Source organism: Ursus maritimus, unplaced genomic scaffold (assembly GCF_017311325.1).
Source record: "Ursus maritimus isolate PB19 unplaced genomic scaffold, ASM1731132v1 scaffold_23, whole genome shotgun sequence".
NCBI lineage: Eukaryota > Metazoa > Chordata > Mammalia > Carnivora > Ursidae > Ursus > Ursus maritimus.
Window position 1 is genome coordinate 7195097 of NW_024424786.1, and position 19447 is coordinate 7214543.

At 43.1% G+C, this 19447-nt stretch overlaps 2 protein-coding genes across 5 annotated transcripts in view; one reads left to right on the forward strand and one right to left on the reverse strand.

Annotated features, from left to right (window-relative positions):
• The window catches only part of UEVLD (UEV and lactate/malate dehyrogenase domains), a 43257-nt gene extending 36797 nt beyond the window's left edge, over window positions 1-6460 (reverse strand). For 3 of the 4 annotated variants that reach the window (XR_005837069.1, XM_008686919.2, XM_008686916.2), the window contains exon 1: window positions 6336-6460. Coding sequence is in view for 2 of the 4 variants with exons in the window: in XM_008686919.2 (XP_008685141.2) it covers window positions 6336-6383 (48 nt within the window). In the remaining 2 variants the exon portion in view is untranslated. The remainder of the gene's footprint in view (window positions 1-6335) is intronic. The other variant, XM_008686917.2, reaches the window with a different exon arrangement.
• Window positions 6461-6514: 54 nt separating this feature from the next.
• SPTY2D1OS (SPTY2D1 opposite strand) lies at window positions 6515-18759 on the forward strand. Its single transcript, XM_040638890.1, has 5 exons — window positions 6515-6703; window positions 15539-15756; window positions 16166-16258; window positions 17981-18018; window positions 18648-18759. The coding sequence occupies exons 2-3, from the start codon at window positions 15688-15690 to the stop codon at window positions 16256-16258; spliced, it is 162 nt and encodes a 53-aa protein (XP_040494824.1). The 5' UTR covers window positions 6515-6703; window positions 15539-15687; the 3' UTR covers window positions 17981-18018; window positions 18648-18759.
• Window positions 18760-19447: the final 688 nt, after the last annotated feature.

The window sequence follows — 19447 nt, forward strand, 5'->3', positions numbered from 1 at the left end:
AAGAAAGCTGTAGGCAGCAGAACAATTACAATTAACCTTTAACAGAACACTACGTGCTAGGCCCTGGGCTCTGAGTTTTATGAACATGAATAGTATGTGATTTAATCCTTTTAATAAGGACCCCATGAAGTAGATAATAGGGCTGAAAACTGCTCTACTCCACAGAGGATGAAAATGAAAGCTCGAGAATCAAAATGACTTGCTGAGTTAGGTAGCAAGTGAAGAAGTAAAGCCAGAGCTCAAACTCTGGACCTGGGCCTTTCACCACTGAATCAAACGGCCTCCCAATACATCCCGAAGGCTTAAGAAGTAGGGCAGGAGCACCCACGTCACCAGTGTTCAAGATCCAAGCCTCATTCTTGAATACCTCATTCACCTGAGACACCTTGAATTTCCCTCCCAACCCTCCTGGTACTTCATCCTGGGTTTCAAAGGAAGAACAGACAGCATTCGAGGGTTTGTTGTCAAGGTGAGTGAACTGCCTCCTCATTCATCCAGATATACTCCCAGAAATGCTACCTTGGCAACATCATTTAACTTCTTTAAACTTATTTCCTCATTTACAAAGAAAAATAATACCTACCTCCTAGACCTCTGCTGGGGATTCAATGAAGGAAAAAAATGTTAAGAATTTTTTCTTGGGGTGCCTGGGTGGCTCAGTCAGTTAAGGGTCTGCCTTTGACTCTGGGAAACAAACTGAGGGCTTCAGAGGGGAGGGGGGTGGGGGAATGGGATAGGCCGGTGATGGGTATTAAGGAGGGCACGTATTGCATGGTGCACTGGGTGTTATACGCAAGTAATGAATCATGGAACATTACATCAAAAACTAGGGATGTACTATATGGTGACTAACATAACATAATAAAAAATTATTATAAAAAAATAAAGTGGAGATCCAGTTTAAAAAAAAAAGGGTCTGCCTTTGGCTTAGGTCATGATCTCAGGATCCTGGGATTGAGCCTCGCATGGGGTTCCCTGCTCAGTGGGGTGTCTACTTCTCTCTCTTCCTCTGTCCCTCCCCCTGCTCATGCTCGCTCTCTAAATAAATCTTAAAAAAAAAAAAAAAGAATCTTTTCTCAATCTGAAAATGAATTTGAAAAAACAATTGCATTTGCAATAGTATCAAAAAGGAAAAAACCACTTAGGAATAAATTGAACAACAAGATGTAAAACTTAGTGTAAAAACTATAAAACTTTGTTGAAAGAAATTAACGTACATCTAAATAAAAGAAAGCCATCCCTTGTTAATAGATCAGAAGACTTACAATTAAGATGGCAATATCCCCAACAGATTCAGTAATCAACAATCCTTATCAAAATCCCAACTGGCTTTTTTTTTTATTTTCAAAAATTTACAAACTGATCTTAAAATTCATATGGAAATGGAAGAGACCTAGAACAGCCTAAAACAATCTTGTAAAAGGACACAAAAGTTGGAGGATTCATACTATAGTCAAAAGACAGGCTAGGGGCGCCTAGGTGGCTCAGCTGGTTGAGCGTCCCACTCTTGGTTTCAGCTCAGGTCGTGATCTCATGGGTCGAGGGGTCGAGCGCCACGTCAGGCTCCATGCTCAGCAGATTCTCTCCCTCTGTCCCCCCCACTCACCCTCTTTCTCTCTCTCTCGCTTTCTCAAATAGATAAACCTTAAAAAAAAAAAAAGGCCATAATAAAAAAGACAATAACAAGTATGGGAGAGGATATGGAGAAATCAGAACCCCTGTATACATAAACCACCGCTGGTGAGAAAATGGTGCACCTGCTTTGGAAAAGTCTGGCAGTTCTTCAAAAGACTAAGCATAGAGCTACTGTCTGACCCAGGAATTTCACTCTGAGGTATATAACCAAGAAAAGTGGAAACATATGTCCATACAAAATACGTGTGCACTATTGTTCAAAGCAGCATTATTCATAAAAGCCAACAAGCCAAATGTCCATTAACTGATGAATGGATAAATAAAATGTGATATATCCATAAAATGGAATATTCAGCCATAAAAAAGAATAAAGAGCTGGTACGTACTACAACATGGATGAACCTTGAAAACATTACGCTAAGTGAAAGAAACCAGACACAAAAGGCCACATATTGTATGATTTGTATAGGAAATATCCAGAATAGGCAAATCCATGAAGCAGAAAGTAAATTAGTGGGTGCCTCGGGTTACAGGAGATTGAGAGGAAATGGGGAATAACTGCAAATAGATTCTATTCCCTCTCTCTAAGCCTTAAGCTTTTCATTTGCAAACAAGATACAGCTCCACTACCTACCAACTTCAACAGGTATGTATGAGGACCTTACGATTAACACACAGAAAAGTGAGATATTAAACAAAAACATATATAATAGTAAATACAGACAAGAAATGAAGAATCCACATAAAGCATATCTAAGTTAGAGAAAGGCCTCCAGGAACAGCTGTCTACAATCAACAGTAGAATCTAGAATGGTACAGAAAATTAGAGGGAAGGGAGATCATTTTAAGATGGGAAAGAATTTGGCAGAGAAAAAGCCTATGATTATGGGGCTCCTGGATGGCTCAGTGGTTAAGCGTCTGCCTTTGGCCCAGGGTCTGATCCCAGGGCCCTGGGATCAAGCCCCGCATTGGGCTCCCTGCTCTGCTGGGAGCCTGCTTCTTCCTCTCCCACTCCCCCTGCTTGTGTTCCCTCTCTCGCTGGCTGTCTCTCTCTCTGTCAAATAAATAAATTAAAAAATCTTAAAAAAAAAAAAAAAAGAAGAAGAAGAAGAAGAAAAAGCCTATGATTATTAACAACTTGAGGGCAGGAATCATCTTGTACTCATCTCTGTATCTCCCCACAGCACGTAGCACAGGATATGCCTCTGATAAATGTAGGCTGACTGGACGGGAATTAGCAAAGAGGCAGACTCATATGAGTAGAGTGGATACAGAAAGAAATTATGATTCACAGGACTCGGCATCAAAACTAAGAATTGATCAGTATTAACGACAGGGTGAAATTAGGCCCAGATTCAGTGTAAACAAAAGTGGATGAAATCATCCCACAAATATATGAAGGCTGCACTGTTGTCACCTGGAATATTTATCATGAATGAGAACAAGTTTTGTTTTGTTTTCTACTTAAAAATTATAAGTTGTTTTTTCCAACTTTAATGTCCTGTGAGAATGTGATTAATGGCTACATAGGGATATACACCAGAATTGATTTAATTGCGAAACCGCTATAAAAGTTTGTCAAAAGAGGGCAAAAGCACTCTCCCTTAGGGCTGGAATACCCAAATGTCACTAGTCAAATATGTGATTTACCTTTTTGACACCTAAAAAAAAAGACCCATTTTATCCTTCCTGAAAAAAATATTCACATCATTTTCACCATATATGAAACAGAATAACTTCTTAGTATAATATTAAGGCATATATTCCCTTACTGTTCCAATACCTCCTAAGCAAAGTCTACATAACATTCTCTAAGGAAATGTGCCTCAGACTATGCCACGTACTTAAAGGCTATAGGCATGTCACGAAAGAGGAAAAGAGGCCTGTGAGATTCTAAAACTAAAGTGATTATATCTTCACAAAAGTTAGTAACACTGGGGTGCCTGGGTGGCCCAGTCTGTTAAGCCTCCGACTCTTGATCTCAGCTTAGCACTTGATCTCAGGGTTGTGAATTCCAGCTTCACGTTGGGCTCCATGCTGGGCATGGAGCCTACTTAAAAAAAAAAGTCAGTAACACTGAAAAATTGAGAAGTTACTAAAATTTTAACTTTATCTGCTATGTTATATTCATTTAGTAGACTTATATTTAGGAAGAGTGTGTAAGAGTACTCTTATATGTCATAAGCTTAAATGTAGGACACATTGAGGAATACTTTGTGGCATCATTTCATTAGAAAACCGTTAACTGGAAAACATCTTACAGATCAAGTCCAATCTTACCATTCTGTGAATGAGCAAATCTAGGTTAAGCTACCTGTCCAAGGTAATTCAACTAGTGATACGGGAATCACATACTTCCGAAATAGGAATGAGGGAACTAGATAAGTTTTTTAAACTTAATATTTATGTTTTTAAAATATTTACTCATTTGAGAGAGAGAGAGTGTGCACATGTGCATATGCAAGCGAGAGGGGGAGGTAGGAACAGAGGGAGAGGGAGAGAGAGAGACTCCCAAGGAGACTCCCCACTGAGCATGAAGGCTGAGTATGGAGCATGGTATGGGTCTCAATCCCACAATCCTGAGATCATGACCTGAGCTGAAATCAAGAGTTGAACGCTTAACCAAGGCATCCAGGTGCCCCTAAACTTGATATTTAATACAAACTGAAGAATATATACATATGTGTATATAAACACACACGCACACAAACATATACACTCATTCTGCAGAAGAAACACCCACGCACCAACCTGCTCACATATGATAAAGAACAGTAATATCTAACAAAACTTTCTGCCACGATGGAAAAGATCGATCTAATATGGTGGCCACAATCCACATGTAGCTATTGACAATTGAAATATGGCTGGTGTGACTGAGAAACTCAATTTTTAATTCTACCGAATTCTGACAAATACCGAAATCTGACACTTGTGGCTACTGGATACTATATTAGACAGAGCAGACCCTCCAATACCATTACATCTGTCTGAGTGCTCCTCTCACCCATTTAACTGCCTCCCTTGAACATATATTTACATTCCTCTGCTTTCATCTTCTGGTTTTATCACACATGGGTGTGTATCCCTAAACAACAATCAATTGTTTAGTTTTTGTTTAATTTTAATTTTGTTGGCTTTATCAAACTGAATTTTGCATGTAACTTCCAATTTTTTCCACTCAATATGTTTCTAAGATTCATTTGTATTGTTGCATGTCGCAGCTCATTTTCATTGCCACATAGTAATGTTTCCCATTGTGTGAATATACAACAAATTATCCTTCCTTCTGTTAATGCACATTTGGGTTGTTTCTAATTTTTAGTCCTAGAGAATTCTGCAAATGTCTGTTGCTTCATATACTATGAATTCTATGAATTCTCTATAGTATCTACCTAGATGTAGAAGGGATATAAATCACACATAATCAAATTAAAAGGCCAAATTGTTTTCCAAAATGGTTAAATAACCATTGAACCACCAGCAGTGTTTAAAATTCCCATTCATCCGCATCCTCCAAATCATTTCGAATTATCTCAATTTATGCTAATTTACTGAGGGAAAAATTATGAAGTTCTATTTCTACTCTCAACTTTAACAGTTCTTCCCACCAAACAATACGTCATGCTCCCCTCATTAAAAAACTTGCTAGAGAGGTTCTGCGGAGACACAAAGGGTGTAGTCCTAAGCATGATACTTCTCTTCCTACAAAATTTATACCTGTCGCAGTAGATAAAATCATTCAGATCAATTAAATAAACACTTTGTCATGAGGCTTCATAACCTCGCACAGATGTGCAAATTGCCCCAACTAAGGCAAATCCAAAAAAATGACATGTATGTATGGTTTCTGCATGGAGAAGTCTTAAGGAAGCATTAAGAATCATTTAACTAGAAAGCTGGTGAAACGGGGGTTGCCTCAGAGTATACACTGATGGGAAATCAGAGCCTGGACCAAGAGCCTGGACTAACCTGGAAACTGGTTCTAGTCATGCCCCAGAAATGTAGGTTAGAGTTCTGGGTCAGTCCTCCGGCTCCACCTTTCAAACATTAAGAGGATCTCTTCCGGGATCTTCAAGTCCTGTTTTCATTCCTATATCTACTCAGGTCTTTCATTCACCGCACCGTTATTTAGCACCCCCGGTGTGGTCAGGCACAGTGCTAGGGAAGGGGATATAACAGCACCGTCTCTGCGGTCAGAGCACACCGAGTGAGTAAATAAATAATTGTAAATAAATAGTTACTCCACGATGTGATAATCCAGACTTCTGAAAGCACGCAGAGCGAAGGGCGTGATTCCGTCTTGCAGGGAGTGACATCTGAGTTGAGTCTCAGAAACAAGAGATTGCAAGTCAAGAAAAAAGGGGCAGGCCATTTCAGCAGAGAGAAAGGCGTGGTTAAAGGGACAGGGGAGTGCGGGGGAGCTGTCTGAGAACCTGAGACGCTGGTGGCGTGAGAAAGTCTCCCTCCGGGTGGAGGCCGCGGGCCTCGGAGTCGTGGGCGGAGCTACAGCGCCCGCCCGGGGACTGAAGGCTCGGGAGGGAGAGACCCGCAGCCTCCCGGGAGCCACTCCCCGCAACCGGCTTCAGGCTAGCCCGCCTCCGCTCCAAACCCGGGGACGAGGCGGGGAAACGCCTCGACGAGGCAGCCCGACCCCGACACCCCGGAGCCCCAGACCCGGCCCGGCGGGCTGCCCGCACCTTGCCCAGTAGCCGTCTGAGACCCTCGCAGTCGAACTCCATCTCCATCCACGTCCCGGAGCCAGGTTCTGCGGCTCCAGCCCGGGGACCTCCTTCCGTGGCCACCGCTAGACGGTGGCCGCCGAGGTCCAAGCCTCCCGAGCAGTCCAACGCCACGCCCCTTCCCAGGCTCGAAAGTTCGCCGGCGTCCAACGCCCAGGCTCCGCGGCCGCTCCGCCCGGGAGTCGGACCAGCGCCCCAGCGTGGACCCTGAGCGCGGTGGGAAAGGCGTTAGCGCCCCGGGGCCACGACCCGGCTTGCTGGAAGGAAACTTGGGGACATCTGTAAGGAGAGGAATAGGAAGGACCCGAGGAGAAGCAGTAAAGGAGGTAGAATTAACTCGCGCTGTTTTGGAAGAGAGTTTCTAGAAGGGTGTGTTAAATTCAGCAGAGTATCGAGAAAGATCAAGACCAAAAATTATAGTTAGATTTAGGAAGGAAGAGGTAACGTAACTTTAAAAGCAAATTTTCAGGGAGCTAGAAAGGGAAAATGGAGTCAGGAGGAGCATTGTCGAAAAACTGGGAGATTGTGAGGGTTGGTGCCGCATGCGGGGAGGGGTTGCCTTTTTTTTTTTTTTTTTTTTTTTCCAGAAGGGGCGCCATAACTGTTGGTGGCAGAGAGAGAAAAAGCTAGGTCAGAAAAAGAGTTTCGGAACAAGATAGGAGGTAGATTGGTGGCTAAAGTCATCCATATAGAGAAGACGAAGAGATGCAATTTGCTGCCTTTGTCTGGTCTCCTTGACTTGTGATTTACTTACTACTTGCTTTATCCCTGATTTGAGCCACTGGGCTTAAAAAGTTGCAGAAGATGGATATTTTAACTGTCAGGAGGTTGGGTAAGCAGGATGGTGATTGTATTTGCAGGGAGAGCCAGAGGCAGGAATGCTGTGACTCAATTAGGCAAAGAAAATAAAGGCTGGAAAGAGTATTCATTCAACAAACTTCTGTTGAGCGTTGACTATTTGCTGGATCTTTTTCCAGGTCTGAGGATACAGCAGTGAACAAAATAGACAAAAATATCGGTTGTCCTAAGGCGGTCATTCTTTTATTAGCAGGAGAGCAAAACAATACATATAATAAATAAGTAAATTAGATCATATGCTGAAAAGTAGTTAAGTGTTGTAGGGCATAAATTTTTAAAAGGCAAGGTAAGGTGATCAAGGTAGGTCTCCTTGAGAGGTGAGAGAGTAAGCGTTCTATATTAGAGGGCATTCAAAGCAAAATCCTAAGACAGTGTGAGCTCAGAACAACAAGACAGCCAGTGTGGCTGGAGTAGAGTAAGTAAGAGGTGAGGAAACAGAAGTAGGCTAAGTCAGAGAAATAAAAGGGAAGCCACAGATAGTTTAGGGCAATGATTCGTCCAGTGTGGCCCCCAGACTCGCAGCCTCAACATCACCTGGAACTTGTGAGAAATACAGATTCGAAGACCCCATCCCCAGACTTACAGAATTAGAAACTCTGGGGGAGGGGTGGTTCAAGCGATCATTTTTGACGAAACTGGTGATTCTAATGCATGGTGAAGTCTGAGAATCACTGCGGGGCCTTTGTAGACATTTGTGACTCTGGCTTGTCAGTGACCTCCAGCCGGAAGAGCATCAGGAACACACCCACACTTAAACAACTTGGCTTGATTACTCTTTGCAGTGAGGGAGCAGATACTGTGGAGAACTTTTGGGACTGCTCAGTATGGGAGTGTGAGAAAGACCTACTATAGGATTGGGCTTTGGGTGACTTGGGGGAGGATTTAATGAAGTGAATCTTCACTTTGGATTGGGTGCTAACAGAAAGCAGAGACAGTTCCGTGATTGCATATCTCAATAAATATCTATACAATGGGCAAACTGAAGCAAGGATAAAGCAGTAATTGGTAAAGAAGAAGCAGTCACTCATATTAAGCAGAGAGAAGAGGATGTTTGGTATTTCATGGGCGGTGCAGCGACCTTGGTTTGTCTCTGCTTAGACAAAATTATGAAGTGGACTTATTTGGTCTCATTTTATCATGGTCTGAATGACCCTGTCTGATGTTTGTGTTCTGTGAGATTGTTTTATCCAACAGGAGAATAACATAGCATAGCCTTGAGTGCCGGGTCGACTTCTAACAACACAGACACCTTACTGGCTGGGTCAGACCAGTTCCCAGATTTTGGGGGCTGCTTTTTTTTCCCCTTAGGCTCTTACTCTGAGAGAAAGAGGAAAAGCCACTGGAGGGTTTTTAACAGAGAAGTGATGTGATGAGTCTTAGAATAGATCTGACTACTGCCTTGTGAAGAGACTGTAGGTGGGGCAAGAGAGGAAGCCAGGAGAGAAGGTAGGAGGGGAGAAGATGGAAAGATAAGAGGTCTCTAAGAGCACCTCAGGCAGATGTAAAAAAACCTAGGAAACAGTGGGACTTCCAGGGCCTCTAAGGTCTAACACACCCTGTCAGAAATCCAGTAATCAAGGGAAAGATACCATGTTAGAAATGAGGCCTGAGCAAAGTTCTTCAGTCTTTGATGAAAGAATCGTTTATGAAAGACACCTTCCATCCAAACAGTTCAGTCTCTTCTGGTTTAGTCACTATGAATGACTTATAGGCACTGGGGACACTTTATGCCTCTGCGTGCGTGTGTGTAGCCATCACTTCCTGTGTGGAAGGTACATTGCTAAGAGTTTTATGTGCTTTATCATAGTTAATCTTCTCAGAACCCTATGACCTAGATAGAATTACCTCAATCCTACTGGTGAGGAAACTGAGGTTTAGGGTTGTATTACCTCTTTCCTTGTTTCTGAGATCCTGTTGAGTAAGAGATGTATGTACAAAGTTGTGGGAGAGAAAAGCTTACAAAATTAAATATAAATGCCAATTTTAACACATCTATTTGAAAAGAGCTAAAATGTGAAAAAGTATGTACCTTAAAATAGAGGATATATGGTATAATTGGCTCCATTTTACAGATAGGGAAACCAAGACTCAGAAAGGTTAAATTATTGCAGAAGGTGGTGTCAGAGACCATGTTCCTTATCTGTGCATTTTGCTGCCTCCCTGTGTGCGAAGTTGTGATGAAATTTTGTGATTAATAATCTCCAGGAAGCTGGAATTCTGTGCCTATTGGTACTTAGTCGTAAGAGGAAGATCGTGTAGTACAAACACTGGCTGACTTTGGTATGACCTCCACCCCCACCCCGCACATCCAGAAATTGGCACTATTACATCCTGTAATCTAACCAGGCTGAAACATTCGCTTTTCCCCAAGCACATAGTGTCTTCCGTGCTTCGTGCCTTAATGTCCTGCCTGGGATATTTTATTATACTGAACTACTTCCATCTCTTCCCCTCTTTCTGTCCCCAAAGACCATAAGGTCCTGACAGATAGCTGTCACATCTCATTTATTTCTGTATTCCCAGTACCTAGCATGCTTGAATTTATGCATGTCTTCATTCTTCACATATTCGGTAAGTTTGCTGAATGAATGGTGTGGGGTGACCAAAGCCATAGGGAGAAAATGATCTAGTGTACTAGTTCTCAGCCTTATTAGAGTTTCAGACTTTAAAAAAAATCTGTTGGAAGATACAGACCTGTTCCAGAAGAATGTACATGCCAACATATGCAGTCCATTTTGTGTCCAATTTCAGGAATGTTCAGGGATTCCACTGAAGCCCATCCTCGCACCCTGGTTTAAGAAACTCAACTGTAGGGGCGCCTGGGTGGCGCAGTGGTTAAGCTTCTGCCTTTGGCTCAGGGCGTGATCCCAGCGTTCTGGGATCGAGCCCCACATCAGGCTCCTCCGCTGGGAGCCTGCTTCTTCCTCTCCCACTCCCGCTGCTTGTGTTCCCTCTCTCACTGGCTGTCTCTCTCTGTCAAATAAATAAATAAAATCTTAAAAAAAAAAAAAAGAAACTCAACTGTAGTCAGTGCGAGCATAATCTGCTAACCTTTGGGCAAAGTAATCCTACATACCTTTGACTCTATAACCCTACTTTTGGAAATTTGTCTTACTGAAATAAAAGTGCCCAAGACACAGGTACAAAGATGTTAATTATATTAAAAGAAAAAAAGAGATCCCCAAAGTAAGAAATGGGAAAGGTGTATATTCTGCATCTTTGCTTGCAGCTTGAAAAAAGTCACAAGAATGGCTTGTTTAAAATAAGATTTTTTTTTCTTGGTGCTCTGCTTTTGATCTCTGTTTACACTCTTTGCTTTCATAATTACTGGTCCTATCAGACATATTGTTCAGGGATGAAACCCTGGTATTCCAAATATTAGACACATGTATCCTTATCGTTTACTTCTCTTTCCCCCCATTTTTTTTTATTGTGGTGAAACACACCTAACGTCCAATTTACCATCATAACCATTTTTAAGTATACAGTTCACTGGTATTCAATACATTCAAAATGTTGCCCAGTCATCCCTACCACCCATCTCCGTAATGCTTTTCATCTTCTAAAATTGAAACTTTATATACATTAAATAATATCTTCCTACTCTTCCCTCTCCCCGGCCCCTGGCAACTCACCATTCTGTTTTCTGTCTCTCTGATTTTGACGTCTCTAAGTACCTCACCAATGGAATAGAATAGATAGCCCAGAAATAAATACTTGCATACATGGTCAAATGATTTTTGACAAGAGTGCCAAGACCATTCAATGGGGGAAAGGCCAGTCTTTACAACAAATGGTGCTGGGAAAACTGGACATCCGTACGCAAGAATGAATTGGACTCTTATCTAACACCATATACAAAAATTAACTCAAAATGGATCAAAGACCTAAATGTAACACCTAAAACAATACAACTTTTAGAAGAAAACATAGGAAGAAAGTTCATGACATTGGACTTGGCAGTGGATATGACACCAAGGCATAGGCAACAAGAGAAAAAAATAAGTAAATTAGACCTCATGAAAATTTTAAAAATGGGCACATCAAAAACCAGTATCCTTTACTTAGATATATGGAGCCTGTGTTGTTTGTTGACTGACTGCCTGTGCTGCGTCTCAGGCGCTCCTGCCACAGACATCCTTTGTCTTTTGAAGGACATCCTTTGTCCTTATGAAATGAAATTATAATCTTTCTTTTCTTCTACCAGTTCCTTTTTTGGAAGGGTTTTATATAGCCTCTCCATTTTCACGCTCTGTCTGAACTGGCACACCCTTTTTGTCATCTTGCGGCTTTCCTGGTTAACAAGTAAAAACCTGGCGATACTCCGTAGAAATTGTCCAAGAAATTTTAACAATCACAGCATTGTTTATGGTGGTAAAAAAAAATGGAAGGAGACCTAAATGCACATTGTGCCATTTATGAAGTCATTGTCCTTTAGCTTCAAATCCACCAGTCACTGCTCGCTCTGCTGGAATAGACCTGGACCTTGTAAACCCTTTTTCCTCGCTAGTGGGCATGATGTTAAATTTTATCAATAGAGGCCTTGGGGAGAGCTACTGTAAGAGGAAGAAACTTCTCTTCCTGGTTCCAGTGTGCCTTTGTTCTCCATGTTCTGCTATGTGGCTGCCAGTGGCATGTGGGGGCTATCCGGTGGTGCTCACCCCCGTTGAGTTTCAGTGGCCTCTCTAGGGACTGTTCTCCATTGAGTTTCAATGGCGTCCCTGCCACTGAACAGTTTGCCTTGAGTTCTAGCACCAGCACCCCACGGGGTAGCTTCCTGGTATAATCTGCTGGCAGATTCCCAGCAAGGATCAGTAAACCTCCCAGAACCCCTCTGGAGACTTCCTGGCAAATTTCACCAGCATCTGGTGATTCTCTAATTGTCAGGTCTGGCCTGCAACTGATTAGATTTCTCTACCTTCCAGTCGGTGATGGCCTTGTTCTTCAACAAGTTTTGGATCTCAGCTCTGGAGGGGAGGGAGTCTTACAAGTTTGTTTCTCCCTTGGGTGCTTTGCCTCAGCCTTAGAGATGGTCGCTGCTCCCTATGCTATTTCTGTATAGGTAGAGCTTTCTACCTTTTCCCTAGTTAATCTCTTGTTCCTAGTTAATAATTCTCTTTATTAAACTTTCTCTGTTGAAATCACTGTGTGGTTTCCATCTCTTGACTGATCTATTCATCGTTAGGAGAAAGAGGAAATAAATGTGGACTGTTATGCAGAAATTAAAAAATATAAGTTAGATTCCTGCTTCTGCCTAGGAAGGATCAACTGCTACAGGAGTTGCCTTCTCTCCATAAACAAATAGAAAATGGCGCAAAATATATGAAAGAATTGTTGTCAGATCTTGCACAAGAAGCAGCACAAGCCTATGAACTTTGAGAGACAGGAAATAAAGGAGATGAGCCTTACAGTTGCCCCAGCCTACTGCCTGGAAGACGTTTTCAGACTGCAGCACAATGGGGTTACTCAAACCAAGATTAGTCTTGCTGAGTTGTAAAGAAAGCTAGCAGAGTACAAAGGAGGCCAGAGTGCCAGGAATTTGCAGGATGGGGTCCTGGAAAAGAAGGTCCCACAGAGAGAGCGCCCTGGAGATCTCCATAGGGGTCCATGTGAGTCTTTGGCTGAATTTGTCTGTGCATATGAAAACTCCATGAGGCCGAGATAAGAACCACCTACAAACAGCAGGCCAAACGCTTCTTGGAGCTCCGAAAAGGGCTAAGAGTTGCGGGAAATTCCACGGATTTGGAAGACTGAACACAGTAGGCATCAGAGAGAGTGCCCGGTGGGCATCAGAAGGGTCATAGCTCCGTAATGGGGATAATTATCCTCAGAGTAAAAGCTGCTCTTGGCCCACCTTAACAGATCTTAAAACAAGCCTTGGAAGAATCAGACTGATCCCAGACACCCTGGAAGAAAACCCGCATTACTGAAAGGAATATAACCAAGTCCAGCAGACAGCCTTGTAGAATTCACCATGTGAAACATCCAACCAAAAGTTACCAGGCTTTCAAAGAAGTAGGAAAATATCGCCCATAGCAAAAAGAAAAATCAACCATCAAAACAACTCCAGAAATGACAGAGATGGTAGATTTGCAGATGGAGTCCTTAAAATGTTTTTTATCAGTCTTACAAAAATGCTCAAGGATGCAAAGGGACACAAGAACATGATGGAAAAAAATGAAATAATTTTTTCAAAGACAAATTGAGCTTGAAGAGATGAAAAATACAACATCAAATGAAAAATACCCTGGATGGGATTCACGGAAGATTAGACATTATATGGGAAAGATGAGTGAACTTGAAAAAGAAAGCAATGGAAACTATCCAAAATGAAACACAAAGAGAGACAAAGACGCAAAAATGAGCAGAGCCACCAGCAGGCTGTGGGACATGTTCACACTGGTTACTGGTCTCACACGTAATGGAGGTCACAGAGGAGGACAGGGAGGCAGAAAATATATTTGAAGAAGTATTAGCCAGATATTTTCCCAATTTGATGAAAACCATAAACCCACAGTTTGAAGAAGCTCACTGAACTCGAAAGAGAAGAAACATGCAGAAAATTACAGAGTCATAGCGAAGTAAAATTGCCGAGAACTAGTGATAAAGGTTTTTTTTTTTTAAGCAGCACTTACCATATGATTCAAATACCCCTGCTGGGATTTACCCTAGAGAAACTAAAACTTAAGTTCACACAAAAAACTGTACCCAAAGATTTATGATAATCCAAACTCTACTCATCATAACCCAAGCTGGAAACAACCCAGATGTTCTTTAAGAGGTGAATTGATAAACTGCAGTATTCATGCAGTGGACCATCTGTTCATTCAATAAAACAAGACAAACTACTGTACAACGTGGGGGACTCTTAAAAGCATTATGTTAAGTGCAAGAAGCTTATTCAGCCTATAACTCTTTATTTGAAGTTCTGGAAAATGCAAAAGCAGATAAATGGTTTCCAAGGCACAAGGAGTTCAAGGGAGGAGACTTATTGCAAAGGGGCACAGGGAACTTTTTGAGATGATCGAAATTTTTTCTCTCCTGATTGTGGTGGTAGTTACGAGATTGACACATTTTTCAAAACTCATCAACTGCACACTAAAAAGGAGTGAATTTTATCATATGTGACATATACCTCAATAAAGCTTACTATTAAAAAAAAAAAGGAATGTGTTTAGATTTTTTTTATCCATTGACCCAGGAGGATGTCCATGATGTATGGTTGTTAACAGGAGAAAAGCAAGGTGCATAAGTAGCGTAGGTAGTATGATCACCTTTAATAAAGTAACACTGAAAAGAAATCCTCTCTATCCCTCCGTATGTGTATTGATGTTCACAAGCTCATGGAGGATTCTTTGGCAGAAGGGTACACACCAGGCTTGGGTACATCATGGGGACGGGAACTGAGGGGAAAAAGAGGGGAGATTGTTTAATTTTTCTTATATGTTTTACCATGGGCATCTGTTATTTTCATCATTAAAATGTTATGAAAATAAAGGGGATATCAAAATAACACATAGGGACGTGTGTCTGTAGAAAGAATTCTGGTGGAGAGAAGCGTCCATTGTGACAATACAGGGAGGTCAAAGGGATGAGGATGAGGTCATTAGACTTGACAAAAAGGAGATCTTTGGTAACCTCTGAGAGCATCTAAGTAGTGGCGTGGGGGCCAGAAGTCAGAATGTGATATATGGAAGAAAGGTAGAGATTGGGAAGAAAGGCTTTGAGTGTGAGAAACAGGTTAGGAAGGGAGCCGCAGCGCCAGTTGGAGGTTTCTGTGAAGAAAGGACTTCCTTGTGGCTTCTTGAAGGCCAAGAGAGGAGAACCAGCAGAGAGTTACTGACCAAAGGTAGTGAAGAATGGTATAAAATGGTGGTGACAGAGCCCTGGAGATGATGAGGGAATCGCAGGGACAGAAATAAGAGGTGTCTCACTTCTGGAATTCACTTTATCCCATTCACAGCTGTTGGAGACCTAGGAACACACCCTTCCTGATCCCTGTCTATTGTCCAAGGAGCCCAGCTTCCTAACGGGTAGCTAGGCCCTGAGTCTTGGCCCTGGTCTGGAGCATCAGCTGTGTGACCCAGTGCAAGTCACTTAGGCTCTCTATGCTTCAGTCATCTCCTTAGTAAATGGGCTTGACAATAGTACCTACTTCATATTGTTGCTGTGAGAGAGTGCATACAAAAAGCTTAGTTTGCTGCTCAGCTACTGGTCTGGGGGCAGTCTCTGGTATGTTGTGATCTGGGCCATGTGACCAATGATGTCACAATGCCATACTAGACTCCCAACTTCTCCACTAGGGCATTGAGGATCCTTTGGAGCCAAGGACTGGAATTGACATGCAAGACCTCTACCAACTGAGGGTTTCATGAGCACACTCCTTTGCCAAGATCTTGGTGAATAGTCTTCACTGTGCAATTGTGTCTTTGACATTGTTTTACTTGTTATCATGATCGTGCTTGGCTGGATGCTTTTTGTTGGACTTGCATGTTACTTGGGCACGTTTCCGGAGTTCACGGTAAGTAATGACCCTGCCTGTGAATCCCTTGCAGTAGTCAGTCCTGACTCCCCCTCCCAGCTGGGATTTCTGACCAAACGGGAAGGATAGTTGAGGTCTCACCACTAATTAGAGGTCAAGATGCAATGGGAACAAAGTTAGTTTCTCAGGCTACTTCTCATCCCTTTGGGATATCTTTACGTTCCACCTGCCCCTTGGGTACATAATATCACTTATCTCAAGGCATTATGGAATTTATAAGGGATCTGCTGGAGACGGGTTCAGGCCAAGTACATGAGTGGTCGCTGGTAGGGAAGGGAATGTGGGCATTGGCAGGACCTCCCAACAGCCCTTCCAGTCACACCGAGGCAGTTACCTACCAGGCCAACAAGTAGAACCACTTCTGCCTTTAAATTTCTTTCTGACTCAGCCTCCAACCCTGAAGTGGAAAGAGAAGTGGCCTGTTCAGGAGAACAAGACACGACTGAGGAGCCGGACTGTGGATGAAGACCCGCAGCTCTGAGTGAGTGGTCAGGTCTGCTGGACTCAACTCCTCCCTTTCCAGCGAATGTGGCAACACCCTGAAATCTCAGTGGAGAGTTTATTTTCCCCCGGGAAACAATTCACTGTCAAAGGGGAAGTGGTTTGAGGTATGCTGTGGGGAAAGAAGACGGCAAGCCCTGCTTTGGGCAGCAGGCCAAGGTTCCAAGATTGGTTAAGCGCATCTCCTAGGGATTCTTTGCAAAGACTGTTCCTGTCTATTAACTTCTTTTCTCACAAACTACAAGAAGTTGCATGAGTATTTTCACTGCCCCTTTTGGCAGCTCCCAAGACTGGAGTTACCGTGAATGAGTTTAGGCCCTAACTTTGCTCCTCCCTAGCTGTGTGACCTTGGGAAAATTGAGCCTCTCTAAACCTTTCTTCATCTGCCCAGTGGAGATAGCTCAGTATCTCACTATTTTTGTGAGGATTGCATTTGGGAATTCATGGCAAACGTTTGATGCAAAGCACTTACTAAACGCTAACTTAACAACTAAGCAAAATAATGAGCTGGTCAACAAAGATTTGCCAGTGACAGCCACTTCAACGGTTTACCCGAGGCCGTACAGACCAACTCGTTTGGGATGCGGGCATAGGTCTCTGGACTTAATAGCCTCTTGCACTCATTCCACCGGACCAGCCTGCCTCTAGGAAACAGGAATACAATATCCTTTTACAAGCATCTCCCGGGGTTCTCACATCCCACTCCCTTTCATTCAGACCTGTTTTTTCAAAGATGTTCCCACTGTTAAAGAAACTTAAATTCTTTGTAATAATCCAATTACAGGAGCAGGTTTTCTGGGAAGCATCAAGTCCCAACCCCAGGGATACTAAGAGCAGGACAATGAGGGTTCTTTTTTTTTTTTTTTCTCCACCTGCCTCAGAATGTCAGTGTGAGTATTGACCCAACTCAGACCTTTGTGGGGGTGGGGATGTGGATGGAGGCACCAGGGACTGCTTAGCTGAGCTCCCCGATCCTGACCAGACCGCTGAAACTCTTCTACGCCTCGGGTTCCCCAGCTGTAAGATGAGCCTAACAGCCCATCTTCCTTCTCTTCCCTTTCCAGGAGGCACCCCCTGCATAATGGGGGTTTAACTGTGGTGTTTCACAAAATGCCAGATTTTTCTTTTTCACATAGCCTAGCAATAGTATATAAAGTAATTGCTCACAGCATGCCTAGCCAATCCTCCCAATTAATCCAGAGTAGTTTTTGTTTTGTTTTTTTTCTGCATGGCAATGCTTTTTGCATCTGATTGCATGAAACCAATAGTTAATATTTGGACAGGTGATTAGTTAATAAAGATGTGACGCCAGCTAGAGCCTAACCTAGCGAGCAGGGCCCTTCTAGTAAGGGTTCTTTGGCCCCTAAACACCAGGCATCCTGGCCAACTGTCCCATAGCTACTCACTCTAACTGGTCCCCCCAAGGTCACAGGAGCTGATGTCACAATTGGTGTCTGAGCTCTGCCCCCCAAAATGGCCATGGTGAGGCATTGCCATTCAGGCTAGACCACAAAGCTCTCCAGCCAGGAGCTATCATGCTGGGCGATCCACCATCTGGCCTTGAATAAAGACGGCCCAGTTCCCAGGACTCGGGGAATAGAACACCACACCTTTCAGAACCACCCATTTTCCCCAGCACACACCACCAGCTGAGCAAGACGCCCCACGATGATTGTTGTCTTATGGTTGCTTCTCATTGCAGGAACCATGTGGAAGGGATATAAGTATCCCCCAGGAGGGGTAAGTGTGCTTTCAACTTTGTTCTCTATTCCTACTTTGAAATGTATTCCCCCAAATCAATGAGCTAAGCAGCGAAATGCAACTCTAGTAACTTTAGACACAATCGTGGTTGTGGCTTAGGTGCTTCTATTATCATTCACTGAGCGTTCCCTCTGTCTTTCACGTCTTTCTTTTATACATATTTTCCTAAGAGTCTTTAGTCTTACATTCTTCAGTTTCAAGAACCTGGAGGCGTAGAGGTAAAGATGTCTCAGGCCCAGAGTCAGAGCTGTCTGACACGGGTGACCCCGTCTTGTGCTCAGGGGGCCATTTAGTGTGCTTAGGCTTCAGTACCAGTTCTTAAATCAGTTCACACCCAAGTCTTCCTCCTCGAGCAAACGGTGGTCGATAAAGTGGTTCTGGTGCTAGAGAGCTCTCTTCCTGTTAGACCTTGGATGTTTGTCCTTTTTTGGCCTCTTGTCACCTCCCACATGGCTACTACGCCCTTCTGGCAACTGGGATCAGAGGCATTAAGAGACAGAATTGGACAAAACTACTTCTGCCTGTCCTCAGCGAGGAGGTCAGTGCCTTATCCCCACACTCTAGCAAACACGAGGTAAGGCCCACCTGACATACTTTTTTCCCCCCAGACCCCGGTGGAAATAAGCAAAGATGATCCTGGTGAAGTAATGCAGCTCTGAAGCTCACCTGACCGGCTGTACAGCTCCTGTTGTTGGTTTCGCATAAAGTAATTGCACATTATTTTGTCACGTTTTATGTAAAAAGTTACCGCACTTTTTAAGATGAAGACTTGGTATTCTGTTAGCTCGAAACAGGGAGCTATGGGGAGGTGGGGATGTAGTTGGGGTAGATGAATGGGATTGGGTCCCCTGTGTTTCAGGCTCCAAGACTGGCATTAAGACTAAGATACCTCGTTCAATTTGCCCCCTATTCAGTATCCTTAAGGCTAGAAATTCTCTAAAGCTCCTTAGACCTAGTTCCCAAGTATAGCCTTTTTCCTGCATCCAGGGTCCAGGGTCGAAAAAATGTTACAGAAAAGGTTGTTGCAGCAACTTCAAGCCTATCCTTTGGGGATACTTCTCTGTGGCCTTTTCACAGCTATTATCAAAAACCTAAGGCTTACACTGTGTGGGGAAAGGACTGAATTTAGTATTGGGTGCTAAATCGTACATTATTTTAATCCTTACGATAGCGTTCTGGGTTAGCCACTGGCCTCATTTAACAAAATGGCAAAAAACGAAGTTGAGAGATTCAAGGATCTTACCAGCCTCACAGCTCTGGGTTGCAGAGTCAAGATTAAGATCTAGACCTTCTCCTTGGCATGTTTTTACGTGCCAAGGAAGAGCCAAACAAGAGCCTGGAATATCCAAGATCTTGGCTGTCTCTTGGCTCAAGTGTCTCCCTCACTTGAATAGCCAAGAAGGTGCCT